This window comes from Lethenteron reissneri, chromosome 33 (genome assembly GCF_015708825.2).
Source record: "Lethenteron reissneri isolate LAM-NWPU_2019-01 chromosome 33, ASM1570882v1, whole genome shotgun sequence".
Taxonomy (NCBI): Eukaryota; Metazoa; Chordata; class Hyperoartia; order Petromyzontiformes; family Petromyzontidae; genus Lethenteron; species Lethenteron reissneri.
This window is the reverse complement of record NC_083811.1, coordinates 1,071,264-1,083,705: the sequence shown is the minus strand read 5'-3', so window position 1 is coordinate 1,083,705 and position 12,442 is coordinate 1,071,264. Positions and strand designations below refer to the sequence as shown.

Sequence of the window (12,442 nt, the reverse complement as noted above, 5' to 3'; positions counted from 1 at the left end):
GCTTCGCAGCGACCACGACGCTGGCGCTGGGCGACGCGGGGGCGATGGTGACGACGACGACGATGATGATGATGACGACGATGATGATGACGACGATGATGACGACGACGATGATGACGACACTGGGCGGACTGCAATCGAAACACCGACGAGAGTTCCACGTGCACACCGTCGCCACGCGACACGGAGGGTTCCACACGCAGACCGCGGCCTAGCGCACGGACGGAACACGGCGTGGGGGGCGGGGGGGCGGTGAGGGGGTGCCAATGAATGAAACATGACGCACGATTTATTTATCTTTCCCATGATCTGGGGGGCGGGGGGGAGAGAAAAAATAAAACACAGAATACTCAACGTCATATTATTTAGCTCATTCATGCGGTAAACACTAAACTTCTCGCTGGACAGGTGTACAAATTATATACACGTATTTATATTATAACATTCTTCTCTTTATCTTGACCCTCGGTGGACTTTGTAGTTTACAGAATATTGCTTTAAGTGGCAAAGCAATGCTCCCTCTTGCGACGGGAGGCCCGCCCGCCCGCCCGTCACCCTGCTTGCCGTTGTTACTAAGTGTAAGTGACCGGCTGTCTGACCTGACTGGATTAGCCATCTGCCTGCCTCGCTGGGCTAACAGACGAAGCCATTCGGGGATGGCTGTGGAAGTTTGGGATGAAGCGTCAATTGGTCTCGGCGCGGGAGCATCCGTCTGTCCAGCAGCTGTGGCCGGGTGCGTCGATCAATAAATAAATCGAGAGCAAATCGATTGGTTCTCGAGTCTGGCGCCAGATGAGACGGCCGCCGCCGCGCGCTCTCGTGACACCTCGGGGTTCGGAGTTCAGAGCCACAGGAAGAAACGCGTTCGTCATTGACCGCATGAGAGGAGGCGGTCATCGGCTGAAGTCTGCTGCTCACCCTGATCAGCAGCAGCAGCGATGCATTAGGGGTCAGCATCAGTGGCGTAGCTACCGGGAAGAGGGAGGGGGGCGCATGGAAGGCTACGAGGAAGGGGGCAGCAACGCTGGACGGCGCGGGTTCCATTTCATTGCTTGCACCGGGGCCCATGCCGACCGCGTCGCGCCACTGACCACCGCATCGTCAGCCCTTGGCGGGGAGCCCCGTTGCCTTCAGCCGCGCTGAACCGCTGATGCGACGGAGGCAACAGTGGCGCGGGGAAAGATCGTCGACGCCTCCTGTGCGCGGCCGTCACGGCACGCACGGCGGTCCCGGCGCGGCCCGCAGAGCGGCGGGGGAGGCAGCCGAGGCGGGGAGTTGACGAGCTGCTCGTGGGGTTCAGGAGACACCGGCCGTTGAAGCTGACTGAGGGCCGGTGGTACCAGTGGGCTGGAACGGAGGCAGGGGAGGGGAGAGAGAGCGAGCGAGCGACATTCACTAGAATGAACAGAGATTCTTTCTCACAGAATATTTACCAGGCTGCTGATAAGACTGGAGTAGGCGGGTCCCGTGACTGGTAGCCACAGCCCGTAGCGAGAGAGATGGTGGAGGTGGTTTTCTGGGTGCGTACATACTTTCTGGGTGGCCTGCACTGCAGCATTCCAAGCAATTTTGTAAACCAAAAAAAACTTCGAGTTACAGCGCGAGTGACAAAAACAATTATAGCAATAACGATGAAAATAATTTACACTAATTGAAATAAGACATATTACATAATAAATCCATAACAACACACGGCTGTAAATACTCGTGTCGAATCGATGCCACCAACATAAGCGAACAATAAACACTTTTACGACGCTTTTATTAACGCGCCGAATGCTTTTCGCTTTGATTGGATTCGCAAACTTCGCCCACATATTCACGGCCATGCCGTCCACACTTCCAGAGTTAATTGCAGCAACAACAACAATACATAAATCACTGCCTTTAATTCCAACGTTGTTTTGTTTACGCGTTGAAAGCTGAGCTGTCTATGAATGGAAGTGGGTGGGGTGGGCGGGCAATATTTACGAACGTCAGATCGCCACCCCAACCGAATTCTACATCAACTGCACAATCTATTCACAACAAAAATATAAACTTCTTTACATTAAAGGGAGGCGCGGGGGGGGGGGGGGGGTGTTTGTTCATCGGCGGAAAAAGCCGGGAGGCCAATCCGGATTGGCACGCCACTCGCTGGCATTTTCCATTTCCCTGCCGACAAAAAGATCAAAGAGGGACGCCTCCGCTTTGATGTGAATTGGGCACGGCGAGTGCGTGCGTGTGGCATCTGCGTGGGGAGATGACAGGGAGAGGGAACCGTTGCTGGCACAGAGGATGCATCGGACAAGCTGTAACCCCCTTGGCTCGGTGTCCCCCTGAAAGCGGCCCTCTGACTAATGCGTGGGGCGTTGCGCAAAGGACGGTGGCGCGCGTGAAAAGTAGGGCAAAGCAAAGCAAAGAGAGAGGCACGTGAGCGCGTGCGTCCTTTAAGCAGCCGGTCTGGTTGGTCACGGATGAACGCGTACAAAACCTTTTAGCAACTTTCTTGTTTTTCTCAAGCAACCTTTGTCCACGTTTTTTTCTTCTCTCTTTCTCTCTCTCACCACCCGGTCGCCAACTCTGTTGATCGAAACTTTTTTGGTAATTTCAATTCGCTTTCATTTTCGTGCAATTCCAGCGTCGAGCATGGATAAGTGCTTCGATGGGCGACCACCGTGCATGGCGCAGGCGCTGTGGGCTGTCCGTGGAGACCCGCGACTTACGGTGTGAATCGCATTTCGGTGGGCAACGCCAGTCTGGCTGGCGTTTGAATTACGGTAAGCCCTGAAGCTCGGCTTCACTTGCCCCCGTAGGTGGGAATGAGTGTCTGCGTGTATCGAGAATAAATGGGGAATGAGAGGCTGTAAATCACCCTTGTGAAATGAGCAAGTTGAACAAAGATCCACGTGGAATGAACGCACGTGATGAGGAATGAATGACCCTGCGGCAAACATCATCGATGTGCAACCAACTTCCTTGTGGAACAAACATTCGTCGTGGAACAAAAATCGGTTCGCTATGAACGTACGTGTGCATTTAAGCTCTGCGTGGGACCAGCATTCTCGTGGAACGTTCGATCGTAAGAACAAACGTTGGCGCGGAGCGAACGTGCGCGTGGATCGAGCTTGTGCGGAACTCACCGTGGCCCCTGCTCGCTCTCCGGGCCACGGCGACGCGGAGGGCAGGGGGGCACCCGACCCGGCCAGCCGCAAAACCTCTTGACGTGACGCAGAGTGACGACGGAGTTTGGTGGGATCTAGAGGTGGTTCTTGAGTGGCGAAGGGAGGGCGAGGGAGAACAGGGGTTGTGGGCGCGCTGAGTGAGGGTGGAATGTCACTGTCAGATCGTCGTGCATATGGTGGTGGTGGTGGGAGGGAGGGACGACGCGGGCAGTTCGGGTTTATGGGAGGCATGGGGGAGAGGAGACGGAAGGAAGGAGTGGGGAGTTGCGGGTGGTGGGGGGAGGGGGGCTTCTAGGCTGATGTCTGAGCACAGGGCATGACCGCATTGAGCGATCGGAAGCCCAGGATATTCTTGCTAGAACACCAGGTCCCCCAGAGGCTCCCCTGGTCCGGGGGGTGGGGAGCAGGGATGGAGCAGGCGGAAGCAAGGGAGGAGCAGGGGTCGGGATTAGCGGAAGAGGGCGGCAGGGGGGACACAGAAGCGACACAACACAAACACGCGCTCGCCGGCGCCAGCAGTCACTCCGCCGCTCGGCCGATTGCCTCGTCTGTCAGGAGGTGGGAGAGCCACTCGTGTGCCGTGCTCCCATCATCACTGCGATTGCCTGGTGGCGAGCGATCCATCCCGAAGGCTGCGCCAGAGTGATCGCGTGTTGGCTGGCGAGACGTCCGTCGCTGTGATCCGCCCTCTCACGTCTTAATGGATGTGGGGTTATTTTTATCGCTTGTTTTTTTTATTTTATCTTTTGCGTTTCATGCGTGTAAGTAAAAAACACAGCAAGCCCTGTTGTACTCAGCGGTTCTGCCGTTCCGCGCTGACACATGGAGACACGCGATGACACGCGGGGACAAGCGGTGATACGCGAGGACACGTGGGTGACACGTGGGGACACATGGTGACACGTGGGGACACACAGTGACACGTGAGGACACTCGCCATGTCTGCCTGCCTGCACGGGGTAAGCATTCACTTGGCAGCCCCAGTGACCCAGGGTGGTGGTGGTGACTCAATTTTATCTCTCGGTCGTGTTTCGCTTTCTCAGTCATCCTCCAGTTGCTCCTCTCGGGGTGACGTCACGGGACAAAGATATTTACATTTGGAGCGCTCGCGTAAAGCGGCGTGACGTCACCCTGCGTTCGACAAAAAACGTCCTCCAGAAGATAACTGCATAGAACTACTTTCTAAGATCCCGAGTATGACTGAGGAGTCGGCGCTACAGTCACGGATTGTTTAATCTATCTGGGTGGAGCTTTGAGCGTCACTCGGGGTGCTCGAGTTGACTGCGGCAGGCTTGAACGCTCACTGTGAGTGCCGGCCAAACATACCGGGCGCAGTACCCTCCTGAAAGGGCTCAGCGACTTTTTCCTGAGAACGATCACAAGTTGATTAATCATTTAGAGTGCAGAGCCTATGACCAATTCAGCTGTAAATGCACTCAATCTTAGAAGCCAAGCAGGTTTCGGCCTGCTGAGTGCGGCCCGCCACACAGGTGACATCGACCGCTGCAGCCGGGACGCAGTCAACAGCAACATCAATTGCCGTACCGCATTGCTATGCTGCCTTCACCGAGCTACGCTCACCAGCGTGGTCAATTGTGCTCAATAACCACCCAAGAATGTACGGCGCCAAAGAAGTTCAACACACACATACATTCAGCAGCGGATTCACCAGAAGGGCCGTGCACGCTGAGCGCGCACGCGCGCAGGGCAGGGCCACGCATTGCGTGACCCCGAGTCGTGCGCGTCACGAGCGGAGCTGCGATCTCCGCTCGTTTGGGTAACCGATGCCTCTGCCGACACCGACATGAGTGGAGACAAAACAACGTCCCACCTCTGCTGCCGTGTGTGTGCCCCTGGACGGGAGGTGACGGCGATGATGCGCATGCAGTGACGTCATGGATATCACCAGGTGCGGCCTATAGGAGGTTTCCCACCTCCGAGGAAGCAGGATTTGCTTCGAGCTATCGATCGTACAACTAAAAACAGAGTCGATTATAACGACGCCACCGACTGATCGTGCCAGCCGTCGTATCGAGCCGTCGTCTCGAGCCGTCGTCACTCACGAGCCGTCCTCCCCCTGTCTCCTAACCCCCATGAGGCCGACGTGGCGGGCACCCGCACGCCGGAGTGTGGCCCACCAGGGCCCTGCCGCGTAACGTCGTCGTGCAATCAGCGCCGCCGAGCTGCTGCTGCTGCTGTTGCTACTGCTGCTGCGCTCGCGAGCGCGTGGGGGGGGGTCGCGTTCTCCGGTGTCGGGGAACGATTAACGCCGCCCGCGCTCGACACGCGATTGATGAGTCCCAGCCGCCTCGCGTCGCAGCTCGCGGATTGGGTGTCGGGAGAGACGATACCCTGCGAGGCGGGTGCCGAGCGGTGGTTGTGCGTTGGGGTTAAGCGAGTGCCTGGGTGAGGCGCGGCAAGGCACGGTGTTGGGGGTAGGGTCAGGCACTGTGAGTGCTGTAAACCCCACAATCTAAATTACAGTTTCGGCCGCTACTGAGTGGCAGGTGACATCTGAACCCTCCTCTGCTCGACGTGCACTGGCCTGTGTGGAGCAATATGCAACTGGGATCAAGCAACGCCCATGATCGATGTATCTGGGGTGATGGCGAGGGGGTCAGGGGGGCGGGGTCCTTCACCCGCAGTGGATTGCCAAACACCGCCCCCCGCCCATGCTTCCCCCACCAACATTCGAGTCCTCAGCCACCACCGATTGCTTTCAGCTTGTGCCAAGTCAGCAGCCCGTCGGGGAGTCGCTCCTTTTCTGCGGCATTACATCACATCCCGAACAGACGGGGGCGGGGGAGAGGTTGTGGGGGTGGAGGGTGGGGGCGGTGGGGGGGGAGCTCTTGCCTCGGCCAGGAGGTGCCAGTGAGCGATGGGCTTGCGTGGGTACGCCAGCATCTCGTTCCAGTGGTCGCGGCCCATCCCCTCCGCCTCTCCGCCCACCCAGCACACGCCGATCACCTCGTTGTGGCCCACCCTGCGGCACGAGACGTGGGGAGGGGGTGGGGGGTGGGAACGCGCGGTTAGCCCCTCGGTTGGCATCACGACCGCCCGGTGGTTGGTGAGAGAAAGGGGCGTAGAGGTCACAGGGGTTAGACAGATTTCACCTCGAGTGGAGGTGGAATTCTACCGACAGGGATTGCGCAGTTGTGCTGCTGTGCGTGGCGCTCTCCGATGTCGCTCGGCGCGTTTATTTCTCCACGTGCTGCGAGCTCCATTGAGAATGAGCTACTCCCCACTGAGTGAAGGCGGACTGCTGAGGGGCTTCGACAATGCCTTGGTCGTCAGAGCGGAGATTGCGTGGAGCGGAGTGGAGTGAGATGAGAGGGGCGAGGTAGGAGAGTGCACGTACGGGGATTCCGGTGAAACGAGAGGGGAGAGGTCAGGCTGGGGGCGACTCCATGCGAGATCGTGACGGCGAATGTGATCGTGTTGTCGATCTGGAACAGGATTGGGATGCAGTGGAGGGAGATGAGTATCGGGGCCACGTGGTCGCGTGTGTGGGCGAGGAGACGGCGGAGGAGAATGAGCCTCATGGCTCGGCTGCTCCTTTTATTCCGAAAATGAGGAGATGTGGGGGGCAGGGAAGGAAGGGGGACTCTGTGTGGGTGGCAGGGGGGAGGGCTCAGGAGATGAAGAAGCAAACTGGCTGTGCGACCAGCGCGTGTGCGAGAAGGAGGAGGAGACACCGGGTCAATGACATCGACCGGTAATTACCAGCATGGCTGCCCGGCCCGTTCTCAATTACTCAGCACCGTCACTCCAGAAAAAAATGTGTGATTGATTACCATTAATTGAGATTGGTCAAAATACAATTACAATTCCATGCTGCCCGGCATGAGAGCATCCATTAATAGCCGCACGTTCGCTGCTGCTTACGAAACTACAAGGTCATTAATTGCGCCGCATTAATGATACTGTACCACGGTGGCGATATGTTAACTCCCTCGCCGGGTATACAGGAGTTTGTGGGTTCGATTCAGACCCTAACGCTGGAGTTTACACGTCCACATGATAATCCACTTCGTTGAGCTATCATTTGTGGAAATTTAATCTATTTCGCTCAGTGGGCAGTACCTGGTAAAATAAAATAAATAGTTAACGGTTAGTTACGTTCCCATGGCCCACGTGTGTTTGCGTTGGTCCATGAGCGCAAATACAAAGGCGTCTCACGTCAAAGCGGCCAGCATCAGAGAGCAGGAGCGATGGCTCAGCTGGGAGCACTGAACACCCACACTGTCGGCACGCGACGGGAACGGACGCCCACATCTAATATTTGAATTCTCAAAGGTGAATTTTCGCCAAATTAAGTGAGGAATCAAAGAAATTGTGGTGGGATTTTTGCGTGATGTCATCAGGGACTGGGCTGAGACCATCAACTCCCTGCCAGTTTAATCTATGGGAGTCTACGGTCTCTGTGTGAGTCTACGGGTCTCAACGTGAGTCTATAGGTCTCTGTGTGAGCCTCCAGGTCTCAATGTGGGCCTACGGGTCTCCATGTGAGTCTACGGGTCTCTATGTGAGTCTACGGGTCTCTATGTGAGTCTATGGGTCTCTATGTGCGTCTACGGGTCTCTATGTGAGTCTACGGGTCTCTATGTGAGTCTACGGGTCTCTGTGTGAGTCTACGGGTCTCTAAGTGAATCTACGGGTCTCTACGTGGGTCTAGGGTCTCTATGTGAGTCTACAGGTCTCTATGTGAGTCTACGGGTCTCTATGTGAGTCTACGGGTCTCTGTGTCAGTCTCCATGTCTCAATGTGGGCCTACGGGTCTCCATGTGAGTCTACGGGTCTCTACGTGGGTCTAGGGTCTCTATGTGAGTCTACGGGTCTCTATGTGCGTCTACGGGTCTCTATGTGAGTCTACGGGTCTCTGTGTGAGTCTACGGGTCTCTATGTGAGTCTACGGGTCTCTACGTGGGTCTAGGGTCTCTATGTGAGTCTACGGGTCTCTATGTGAGTCTACGGGTCTCTATGTGAGTCTACGGGTCTCTACGTGGGTCTAGGGTCTCTATGTGAGTCTACGGGTCTCTATGTGAGTCTGTAAGTGTAATCGCTGTGGTGGTTGAAGCTGAAACCCGGACTGGATCCCAGGATCTCAGCGCTGCTGGCTCAGCGTCTCTGACCGCCGAGTCACTCGGCCACCACGAGTCGATGGGCACAGCCACCCTAGGCAGGGTGGGGGAGCTGGGGGGTGGGTGGGGGGGTGGGTGGGGGGCATCACGGGTACCCACCGGTCGTAGTCGACGACGGCGATGATGAGGTTGACTTGGTCCATGTTCTCGGGCGGAATGTCGAACACGATCTCCTCGTTGTAGACTGGGTTGAGGGTGTTGCGCTTGGTCGACGTCTTCCGCTTCTTGAGACGCCGGCCCGAGCACATGAGCGACACCTTCACGTAGGGGTCTGAGTGCGGGCGGGGGGGGGGGGCACACGGGCGAGGGGTCGCGAGGACGCGGGCACGCAGGGAGACAGGCAAGTGAGAATACACGATCACGTGGAGATGGGGGATACGAGGATATGAGACATGAGAGAACAATAACTGAAGGAAAAATAAATAATAAATTACGGCGTTTCAATCGCAACACAAGCAATCGTCATCAGGTAGAAATATACAGCCGTAGAACTGCTGAACAAGGTTCAGCAGAACAAGGTTCAGCAGTTATACGGCTGTATCATTCTACCTGATGACGATTTCTTGTGTTGCGATCGAAACGTCGTATTTTATTATTGATTTTTTCTACCTACGTGACTTTAACGAAAGAACCAAAGAGTATGGATTCCTGCAGTCACGAAAGCTTCAAATCAAGGTGGAAGAACAGAAGAGCATGTGGAGTGGATGTGAGTGAGTCTACGGGCCTCCGTGTGAGTCCGTGTATCTCCCTGTAAACCCAGGGACTTAATTTCTCGCTGATAGACTGCGGTCACGTGACTGAGGTGTTTCGCTACACATCGCCGTGGCGAGAGCGAGGCATGATGAGCTGTGGTGTGCCGGATGTAGATGTATATTTAGTGACCGAGCTGGCCGGACCCAGATTACATTCAGCCACGTGGTAGTCTGTGGATCTCTCTGTAAGTTCATGGCTCTCTAAATAAGTGTATTCATCGTTCTGTAAGTGTGTGAGTTGATATGTAAGTGAATGTAAGTCTACGGGTCTCTATGTAAGTGGTTGGATCCCTGTGTGAGGCTGGCATCGCTGCCTCACACGTGCGCTCGAGCCACCCGTCCGCCCCAACCCCAAGGCCGTGGGATCCCCAAACGACTCCGAAACACGGGAGCTTTTAATCTGCCCCACCGCCCACGGAATGATTGACACGGCCCTTCGCTCAGCCGCTCGCGACTATAAATCGTAACGACCGCAGCGCTGGCGAGCGGCAGCCGCTCGCTCACAACTTCCATCTGACCGGCGTGAGATCCGGCAGATGAACGGAAAAAATACTTGATTTGATCTTACCTATACGTGTGTTATGCGTTAATAAATAAATAAAATCGTTGTTAAATTGTCAAAATGTGTAATTTATGTATTTACACTACGTTAAATATGTACGGGCATAATCTATTCCCCGGAGTTTAGCCGTGCAGTCATGTGTTAAATTAACTTGTGTTTTTCGCGAACCATATCCAGCCCCACTCGCCCAATCAATTGTTTTTTAGCGCTCCCGTCAGTCACCCCCCCTCCGGCGGTGTGCCGCGAGCGTGCACGAGCGTTGTGTGTGGGCTGCTCAGGTGGCGTTGACGGGAGATGGGCTGATGTGGTACACAAGGCGTCTGGAGCTGAGTGGACTTGCCGATGGCCAGTACCAGCGGTGTCAAGCTCGGCATATGTGGAGGCAGTCGTCCTTCAACAGCAACGGAGGACAGAGGAGCGACGCTCACAACAACGAGCGGAGCGTCAGGTAGAAAAAACTCAGCAAGTTGGCACAGTGGGGGGCACACGTGGTGTGTCTGTCAGTCATCTCAGTCAGTCAACCCATGGCATCTGGGTCTGTCCCATGACCTCCTGCCGACAAGCCTTTGACAGGTCGCGTGGCCTCCAAGTGATGAGAGTGTGGTGAGAGTGTGGTGAGAGTGTGGTGAGAGTGTGGTGAGAGTGTGGTGAGAGTGTGGTGAGAGTTTGATGAGTGTGTGATGAGAGTGTGGTGAGAGTGTGGTGAGAGTGTGCAGAGAGTGTACATCACCTGAGGCCCCCGTGATGTCCATGGCCTTCAGGTTGCGCGCCTTGATGACGGTGAGCGTGAGTCTCCCGGCCGTGGGGAGGTAGCACAGTGAGAACATCAACTCCCCCAGGTCCACCTTCTCCTGCACCGCACCACGCCACACCGGTAAGTCAGCATAACCAGCCACACCACGCCACGCCACACCACACCGTGCCACACCACACCGTGCCACACCGTGCCACACCACACCACAACGCCGCCACCACAGCAGTGTTAGCGCATCGCACCCATGCGGGGTTTAATTTCAGCCGGGTCTGTCTGTGCGTGGGTTGCCCGGATAAAAAAAGTTTGTATTTCCGCTCCCGGTACACCACATCCATACGCCACTGTTATTGTTAAGCATAGTGACAGTTTTGAGATTAAGATACACATGGGTGGTCTCACCGTTTGGCTATTTAACGGTTCAGTTTGTATTTTTCATGTTCTTAAAATAATAAACTGCTGAGATGATGATGGTCGAACGAAATAAAATGAACCCAAAAAATCCCGACACCCTCTGGCTGGCATCACAGCGGAGCGCCGACGACGCTGACAGTCAACTCGCCATGTCCTGCCCCCTCGCCATCGAAACATCGGTGCTCACATCTCCCGTTAAGAGCCCTGAACCAGCGGTGAGAATCCACACTGCTATAGAGCGGGCGCGTCTACTCATAGGACAACAACGATGTTGATCTTCCCCACAGAGTGGTACTCGTTTTATCGATCGCCGGAAGGATAATGGGCTGAGTCAACCCTCACAAAGGGCGATTTGAACTCGCGACCTTCCGATTGCCGCCGCCGTGACCCCTGCCGTGACCCCTGCCGGGTTCGCTAGCGCCCGTGCCCCGAGCCGCACGCGGATTCCCCAGGGCTGGCTGGAGCCGGAAATAACCGAATCGATCAACCCTCTTGGTTTGTAATTTAGTTGTTGTGGTTGTTGTTCTCGTCCATCTATCTCATGCTCGTCAATCCCGAAGCTCGTAATTCCCTTCCCCGATCGCGACGCTACCACTTCGGCCGCCGTCGATGAATAAGAAGGGGGGGTGCAGGGCGGGTGAGCCTCGTCGACTGGAACGTTGGACTTCGCTCCACCGCGACCGCCGATCGCTACCGCCAGCGGCTGCTACCACCAAACTCGCCAGAATTATTTCCCCCTCCTCGTTGAGAGGGTCAACGTGGGACGTGAACAAAGGATGCGCCCCTCTGCTCGGAGTATTTATTTATTTATTCGTTCATTGCCATTTCGCGTAATTGAGTTCTCAGTGCTGGAGACGCGATCCCGACTCCTCTCGCGAGCGGAAAGCTCTCTGGCTCCTGCGAGCTGTTTACAGCGCGGGAGGAGACATTGCCTTGTCAAATTATTTGAGGACATTAATGTGAAAAAAATGTATCGTTTTAAAAAGCTTCTTCGAATGGATAATAACAATAATAACTCGTCTTCGTGCTGTACACACCCTGCTGTGCAGGGGCCAGGAATGAAAAGGAATTTCATTGAATTCTCACTGCGTCAAGAACTCTCGGTCCACAGTTCAGCCCCTCACCCCTCACCCCTCACTCCTCACCCCTCACTCCTCACCACTCACCCCTCACTCCCCACCCCTCACTCCTCACCCCTCACTCCTCACCCCTCACTCCTCACCACTCACTCCCCACCCCTCACTCCTCACCCCTCACTCCTCACCCCTCACTCCCCACCCCTCACCCCTCACCACTCACCCCTCACCACTCACCCATCACTCCCCACTCCCCACTCCTCACCCAACACTCCCCACCCCTCACCCCTCACCCCTCACTCCCCACCCCTCACCCCTCACTCCTCACCCCTCACCCCTCACTCCCCACCCCTCACTCCTCACCCCTCACCCCTCACTCCCCACCCCTCACTCCTCACCCCTCACTCCTCACTCCTCACTCCTCACTCCTCACCCCTCACCCCTCACCACTCACCCCTCACCACTCACCCATCACTCCCCACTCCCCACCCCTCACCCCTCACCACTCACCCCTCACCACTCACCCCTCACCACTCACCCCTCACCCCTCACCCCTCACTCCCCACCCCTCACCCCTCACCA

General features: G+C 56.0%; 1 protein-coding gene across 1 annotated transcript in view; it reads right to left on the bottom strand.

Moving 5' to 3' along the window:
- Nucleotides 1-1,120: 1,120 nt before the first annotated feature.
- The window catches only part of LOC133350163 (synaptotagmin-6-like), a 51,558-nt gene continuing 40,236 nt past the window's right edge, over nt 1,121-12,442 (bottom strand). Inside the window, 4 exon segments of the mRNA XM_061564206.1 lie at nt 1,121-1,347; nt 6,018-6,147; nt 8,405-8,576; nt 10,350-10,470. Coding sequence (XP_061420190.1) covers nt 1,297-1,347; nt 6,018-6,147; nt 8,405-8,576; nt 10,350-10,470 — 474 coding nt within the window. The 3' untranslated portion in view covers nt 1,121-1,296.